The sequence below is a fragment of the Triturus cristatus genome, chromosome 4_2, assembly GCF_964204655.1.
Source record: "Triturus cristatus chromosome 4_2, aTriCri1.1, whole genome shotgun sequence".
Taxonomy (NCBI): Eukaryota; Metazoa; Chordata; class Amphibia; order Caudata; family Salamandridae; genus Triturus; species Triturus cristatus.
The window spans coordinates 533,311,103-533,319,427 of NC_140586.1; the positions used below are offsets into that span (position 1 = coordinate 533,311,103).

The window sequence follows — 8,325 nt, forward strand, 5'->3', positions numbered from 1 at the left end:
CCAACTTTTCGTGGCCTACAGTTTACCCAGGAAAGGTTTTCCCCTTACAAAACAAAGTATTTCTAGATGGATTTCTGGTGCTTTCGTCTTCTGTCACCAACAAGCTGGTCAACCATTACAATCAACAATTTGTGCCCATTCCACTAGGGCAGTTTCTACTTCTATGGCATTGTTTGCGGGCGTGCCTATCAGACATTTGCAGAGCGGCAACATGGAAAACGCCGCATACATTTACCAAGCATTATTGCTTGGATACAGAGCTAATGAAGGATGCTGCAGTGGGACAGGCGGTGTTGCGTCATCTATTTCAATAAAAGGTGAGCCTTCCCACCAACCTCTGTCTCTTTCTAGATGCACGTTTCTGTTACTTCTAGAACTTTTGCCATAATTGCAACTTACTGTTCTGCATTTTAATGTTGATATATTTGTTAACTGGTGCATTTATCCCTTCTGTACAAAAGGAAATGTGCTCATCATTGCTTTCTATTCTGATTCAGGCATGTGAATCTATGAAAGATACCCTAATACTGGATAGGAAATGCGTTACTTACCTGTAACTGCAGTTACCCAGTATTGGTATCTTTCATAGATTCACATGCAACCCACCCACCTCCCTTGGAAGGGCTCACCTAGTACTCTGTTGTACCTCTATATAGCACTGTGCTTACGAAAATCTGAGGGACTAGAGCTCCTTCCACGATGATTCCAGAGGGTGGTGACAGCTTGTTGGTTGTTCTCTAGAGTTTGGTCCTTATTACAAAAGGACCTGAATATGTTACTAATGTGAGGCCTTAGGCCTATTACGCTCTGTCTTATGGGACGTTACTTTAGTTATGTACCGGGGACTCCCATCTCGTCGAGTGTGAATGATTCAGGCATGTGAATCTATGAAAGATACCAATACTGGATAACTGCAGTTACAGGTAAGTAACATATTTCTTAGCATTGTCATGCTCTTGAACAGTTAGTCAATAGAAAAAAACGCTTTAAAAAAAGTAGTAAAAATATAGCAGCTGTAAATACACAACGCATATCTTCTTCACTTGACGTGTCATACTGGCCGATGTGAGAATTCACAATGAACATTAAACTTTTCTCAGATGCTTTTTGGGCAGCCTGTGCTGTCATGTGCTTCATTAACCTGGGAATTTCCTGCTATACTTAAAATGCACTTTCAGGTTAAGGCTAAGAGAAAGTCTCTCTTCAAAATGTTTCCTTTTACAGCAATACTTTTTTCCATCAGTTTCTTGAACAACATCATAAGCATTTTACACTAATGCCAAGTGTTTTTTTTTTCTGACCTTTATTTTTAGGGCGAAAACCCTTTTGAAATTGTTGAACAACCTCCTCAAGAATCAGTGGTAGAGGAAAATGAAACACGAGAGACAAATGCCGATTTTTCTGAAGATGTAGCTGGTGATTTTACAGAAACCACTTCAAACTTAGTGGAAGAACCATCAACCTTTGTGGAAGATACTGGCACAGCCGAGTATGCTGAAGATACAGCTGACTATGCAGAAGATCCCACAGACCAAATTGACTTTACAGCTGATTATGTCACTACTGACGAAAACTAAGTTGCTGGCAATTTATAAGCGAAGATATTCGTTTTTTTAATTGAGTAAACGTTTAAGTTAAACCTATAAAACAGGCTAAACTTCTAAAATGTGCAAGCCATTTATTTCCATAGTGGTTTTTGGGCATGCATTCCACCCTTTTTGTACACACATTTATGATTTTTTAATTTTTTCATTATTTGTTTCGTGCAGTTTTAGTTGAGATTTTAGTAAAGCAGAAGAACTTGGGCCTGATTGTGAAGCATTTCTTTTTTAGTTCTGCGGTTGCTTGCATATACTGTTAAAAATAGTGTTGAGATTAGAAATCTGCTTGTTCTAAACATTTTTAAATTAACTTTATGCTGTGTATAATGGCTATTTTGATGTGTTGACCACTGTATGGTTTAATATGTTGGAAATCAAGAATTGTTTTGTAGCCATGAAAATAGATTGGATACCATATCTATTTCTGAATATTTTTCAGATTTTACAGGAATAAATGTTATCTCAATGTGGAACTAGGTTTATTCAACTTTCATTTTTTTTATATTTATGTGGCTTTCTATATCAAATATTGTATAGGCAAAAGACCCGTATGTTCCTGTTAAAGATCCAATGGAATGATAAACCTACATACCACTCGATAAAATCCATCACTTCTACAGGGAAGGCATGTGCTTGATACAATGTATGGTATAATATGTACACGATGTGCATCTAAGCTCAAAAGTGTCGGTCTTTATTATTTATTATCGGGTGTCTGGCTTTGTAAAAAATTGTTTGTTTGGTTAGCAGATTAGACATAGGTGAATGTTTCACAAGTTGAGACTGACACTCCTCATAGATGCGTCCTGTCCGGTGTGTGCTGTCCTTGTCTGGTGAAATCAGAATAAAACGAGAAAGCCATAAATCTCAAAGCCTCACTTTCTATATAAAGAATTTCCATCTACTTAGTTTTTATTTCCCCCACCTATACAAATCTTACCTGCAGACAGAAGTACGAAGCCGCCTAGGAATTGCATCCACAAAATATTGAAGGCCTGAGTTTTCTTATCTGGCAGTGATGTGCAGTTGCATTTCATTCCACAACGTTTCCGGCCTTCTATTTCACTGCACCTTTTAACACCTCATTTGTAGCTTCCCTGTCTTTGCTTTAAACCCTGATATTTGTTGATGGATTTCAACACACACAACTGTCCTGTGCGAGTTCTGTAAATGTTCAGTATCCCAGTTTCATTATTTTCCAACTCCTCCTTAGTAAAAGGCAAAAGTCTACTTGTTATGAGCGACACCTGGAACTTCAATTTTTCCAGATTTCTTGACATCGGATTTCCCATAGATTTACCCGTTTGAATTGTTACTTGTTGCCAGGCTGTGAATCCATGGTATTCTAAAATAGCAGTAAATCTGTTAACTCGCCTATAGGCAAAAGAATATTGATTTACTGTCACATTCATGTCATTGGAATCAACTCAAACTTCTGCCAATATAATTACTATGATAACATCTACACTCGCTGTAGAGTCCAATATACATAATGTTCGAGGCATGTGGGCTGCTGAATTCATATCTGTGCATAGATCGCCGCCTAGTGTTGGGTCCGGATGTTTGCACGTTGTCTCCTCCCCTGGACCACAGTGCGCATGGGCATCCTCTCCATCCTTAGATTGTTTTTTTTCCGCCATTGGGTTCGGATGTGCTTCTCTTAGCTCAAGTTAGGAAAATTTAGTTTAAGGCCAAAAGGCCTTTAGTTTTCGTCGGTACTGTTCCCGCTCGGTATCGACAGCTTTCTTGCTTAGTTTAGAAACTTCTTCCAGTTTTTCGGATCCGTTTAATCCGACCATCGACCTTACATCGACGATGGAATCGAGGACCCCATTCAAACGGTGTCCTGTATGCCACGCCAAATATCCACACATCGACGTCCACCCGGTGTGCAACAAATGCTTCTCGCCGGATCACGACGAATCGAAATGTATGGCCTGTGCCCGATTCCGATCCAAGAAGACTCTCCGGAATCGACGGGCAGCGAGATTAGAAGCGCAGCAATCGGCACCGGCCCCGGCCAACATCTTCAGCACAGAGGACGAAGATGTTGAAAGCGTGGAAGAAATAAACTCCAGCCCCGCTTCCGAACACGAGTCCCGATCGGAAGACGCCGATGAAGCGCTTTTTCACAGGGAAGAAGCCGACGATGAGGTAGGAGACTACGATGAGGCCTTTGGGGCCGAAGAAGATAGCTCTGGTGAAGAGCAGGGCCTACCCGTCGAAACGGAGGCTATCAAAGTGCGTCATTCTACGGCTCCGGTCAAGGGATCGCCTCCGGGCCTTACCCGAGATCAATCCCACAGTTCTTCGGCCCCGCCTTCAGGCCCGGCCTCGAACATCCAGCAAGAGCCATTATTACCGAAAAAGACTGGTTTCCCTTCAACGAAACCAAAATCAATCGTCGCACCAGTTCCACAGAAACCGAAAGTGAAACTAGCAGTGGTCGGCTCGGAGCCCTCGAAGACCTCCACTCCTTCGACGCCAGCACAGACCATCGGCTCCGAACGCACTAAAAGGGATTTCGGCGCCGAACTCGCTGCAGCGGATGTCGGTACCGACCCGAAAAGGAAGGCCATCGGTCCCACAAAAGCGCCTCGGCCCCCGGCACCGAAGCAGTCGGCCCCGACCACCAAAGTTAAGATGGCCGCTCCATCGGAGTCCACTTCGAAGGCAGCGACACGGGTCAAGTCATCGACTCCGTCGACCGCTACTACCTGTCCTCGAATTGATGACCCTGTGGCTCCGAAGCAGTCGACGCCTACCTCTACGGAACCACTCGGCACCAAAGAACCTTCGGCGTTCTCGGTGCGACAAGTTGCGGCGTCATTGCAACGCATCAGAGAACGGGCAGCCCTCCAGTCCACGTCGGGCCCCGACCCGAAAAAGGCTCCAAAGGCACCTTCGGCACCAACCAACATCACTTTTGGTTTGCCGCCGTCCACGGCGCCGAAGATGTTCGAGATCCGAACAAGTGTCCGCCAGACAAGGTCCCCATCTACTGGACACTCTCCTACTGAGCCTTCACTGTCCCAATTCATCGACGCCGACACCGGCAGACTCATGCCCCGAAAACGGAAGGTCACGCCAGAGCAGGCCTTGGACTCTTACAGAATCCCTCTGAAGCAGAAACTGGCAGCAGATTCGGAACCGGTTCTATACGAACGCCTGCATACGTCCTATCCGGATCCCCAGTCCTTTTCTCCGACGCCCTCCGACACGGACGCAATGGAGGATTACATAGGTGATGATACCACCTACCCTAGGGATATAGATCCTGAGGAGCAGCAGGACCCAGATCAAGCTTGGGATGACCCTGCAGACCTGGGTGCCGCAACAGATACTCAGGACACGCAGCTTTACGGCGCAAAAACATCTCCCACAGAGTACACTGCTGCCTTCAATGCCCTCATAGAACGTGCTGCAGCCAATCATGGAGTGCAACTCCACTCTGACACAGTTGAGGACGACTTCTTGGTGGACACTTTCGCCTCCTCTGAGAGGACTGTCAAGACTTTGCTGGCTTGAGAACACCTTTCAACATGGGCAAAGGACATTTTCAAGGAAACAACCAGGGCACGGGTGCTGAACCCCAGGATTGAAAAAAAAATACAAACCTGCGCCCGGGGACCCTATGTACATTAGAGGTCAGTTACCTCTGGACTCCATGGTGGTTGCTAACGCTCGCAAACGAGCACACTCGCAAACAGGTGATGCTCCTCCCCCAGACAAGGAATCCAAAGTGCTGGAGACCTCAGGCAAGAGGATTGCAGCTCAAGCAGCAAACATCTGGCGCATTGCCAATACACAGGCCCTCCTGGCTCGCTACGATCGTTCACACTACGACACGCTAGAGTCACTACTCCAGCATCTGCCAGACGAATACAAAGAGGCAGCGGAGCTCCTCATCAGAGAGGGACAACTTCTTACAAACGCATCCATTAAGTGCGCACTAGATGCTGCCGACACAGCTGCGAGGGCGATCAACACCAGCGTCATGTTACGCCGACACGCTTGGTTAAGAATCTCCGGATTCAAACCAGAGATTCAAAACAACATCCTAAATCAGCCAGTCAACCCCGACTACTTATTCGGACCAGAAGTTGACACCACCTTAGAAAAGATAAAGGACACTGACACTGCAAAGTCAATGGGGGCTCTGCAAACGCAGACATTTCGTAGTGGCTCCTTTCGTCGCCCCGGGAATAGGGGAGCAGCTAGAGGACAGGGGTCACAGCAGCCATACAATAAAGGGGGCACACAGAGTACCTACGATAAAAACAACAGAGGTGGATATCGTGGCTCCAGCACCAAGGGCAGAGGATGCGGTTACGGCAACACCAGGTCCACACCCAAGAACAAACCGTGACGCCCTCTCCCTTCCCCCCCGACCACATAACACCTGTCGGGGGAGACTCCAGCGGTTCCTGTCCATGTGGAAAGCCATCACCACGGACAGGTGGGTCAGGGATATTATCCAGCACGGTTACTGTCTCGAATTAACCTCCACTCCACCCACAATACCGCCAAAGCACCGTCCTATGTCCGCAGAGCACTTAGCATTATTGCAGCAGGAAGTGCTAAGTATGCTGCAAAAAGGTGCAATAGAGGTCGTGCCCGTCAACCAGCAGGGGACAGGGGTGTACTCCCTGTACTTCCTAATCCCAAAAAAGGACGGGTCGCTCAGACCTATACTAGACCTCAGACCCCTCAACCACTACATTCTGTCAGAGCATTTTCATATGCTCACCCTACAGAAGGTTCTCCCGCTGCTCAGCCAGGGAGACTTCCTAGCCACACTAGACCTCAAAGATGCGTACTTCCACATACCCATCACACAGGAAATATCTCAGGTTCACTATTCAGGGCCAGCACTATCAATTCAAAGTCCTCCCCTTCGGCGTGACAACAGCACCCAGGGTTTTTACCAAGTGCCTAGCTACAGTGGCTGCACATCTACGGCGACGACACATTCACGTCTACCCTTACCTGGACGACTGGCTTGTTCAGGCAAAGTCAGCCCAGCAATGTGCCAGCCACATGTCCCTCACCATTCACCTTCTTCACAGTCTGGGATTCTCACTAAATTACCCAAAATCACATCTACAACCCGCACACGTACAACAGTACCTGGGCGCGACCATAGACACTCTGGCAGCCACAGCTCAGCCAAATTTGGTGAGGATCAATAGCATGCAACTGCTGATCTCAAAGTTCAAACCACAACACTCCCTTCCTGCGAGAGTGTTCATGCAGTTGATAGGCATGATGGCCTCCTGCATTTTCATAGTCCCGCACGCGAGACTACATATGCGCCCGCTTCAGGAGTGCTTAGCACGTCAATGGAATCAGGCTCACGGGCAATTAAAAGACCTAGTGTTGGTGAGCGGTCGGGCATACAACTCTCTGCATTGGTGGAATCCACAAAACCTTTGCAAGAGCCTGTTCCTCAAATAATACTGACGGCGGACGCGTCTCTCCGGGGATGGGGAGCTCATGTACTCAATTACACAGTGCAGGGACTATGGACAACACAGCAAAAGAAGATGCACATCAACCTTCTGGAACTGATGGCAATCTTCCTGGCAATGAAGGCATTCAAAGTACACTTGTGCAACAAAGTCGTGTTGATCCGGACGGACAACATGACTGCCATGTACTACATACAGAAGCAGGGAGGAACACACTCTCCACAGTTGTCTCATCTGGCTCAGAGCATGTGGAAGTGGGCCATTCAGAGGAACATATTCCTCATGGCGGAACACCTCCCCGGCAAGGACAACCAGATGGCGGATCTGCTCAGCAGACACAGCCACCAGATGCACGAGTGGGAGCTACACCCATCAGTACTCCAACTGTACTTCCAACAGTGGGGTCATCCAGAGATAGACCTATTCGCCACAAACGAAAACGCAAAATGCCAAAGCTTTGCCGCAAGGTTCCCACATCCACAATCGCAGGGCAATGCGATATGGATGAACTGGTCCGGCAGATTTGCGTACGCTTTTCCCCCAGCGCCATTAATACCGCTGGTGGCACGCAAACTGCGACAGCACTCACTGACGCTCATCCTAGTTGCTCCAACATGGGCGCGCCAGCCATGGTACACCACCTTTCTGGAACTTTCCGTGGTGCCGCATCAAAGGCTGCAGATAAAACCCGCACTCCTAACGCAGAGCCATGGCGAAATTCAGCACCCAGATCCGCAACAGCTGAACCTGGCAATCTGGCTCCTGAAGTCTTAGAGTTTGGCTACCTAAACCTGCTACCTGACTGTATGGAGATCATCAAGGAGGCCAGGAGACCCACTACCAGAGCTTGCTATGCAGCTAAATGGAAGAGGTTTGTCATTTACTGCACCCACAATGACCTCAACCCGCTAGACGCATCCATTCAAAACATAATCTGTTACCTCTTACACCTATACCGATGCAATCTGGCATACACCTCAATACGCATCCATTTAACCGCAATAGCAGCCTATCTCCAGAACAGGCAGCGCCTCTCTTTATTCAGAGTGCCTGCCATCAAAGCTTTCTTGGGGGGACTTAAACGAGTAATTCCCCCAAGACACCCACCAGCACCAGTGTGGAACCTCAACTTGGTCCTCACCAGACTAATGGGTCCACCCTTCGAACCTCTCCACTCATGTGAGATTCAATTCCTCACCTGGAAAGTAGCTTTCCTAGTAGCAATCACTTCGTTAAGAAGAGTTAGTGAACTC

General features: G+C 47.2%; 1 protein-coding gene across 1 annotated transcript in view; it reads left to right on the forward strand.

The window, feature by feature from the left end:
- Positions 1–2,074, forward strand: part of LOC146834664 (DBIRD complex subunit ZNF326-like) — a 228,115-nt gene extending 226,041 nt beyond the window's left edge. The window contains exon 10 of the mRNA XM_085602152.1: positions 1,314–2,074. Coding sequence (XP_085458278.1) covers positions 1,314–1,577 — 264 coding nt within the window. The 3' untranslated portion in view covers positions 1,578–2,074. The remainder of the gene's footprint in view (positions 1–1,313) is intronic.
- Positions 2,075–8,325: the final 6,251 nt, after the last annotated feature.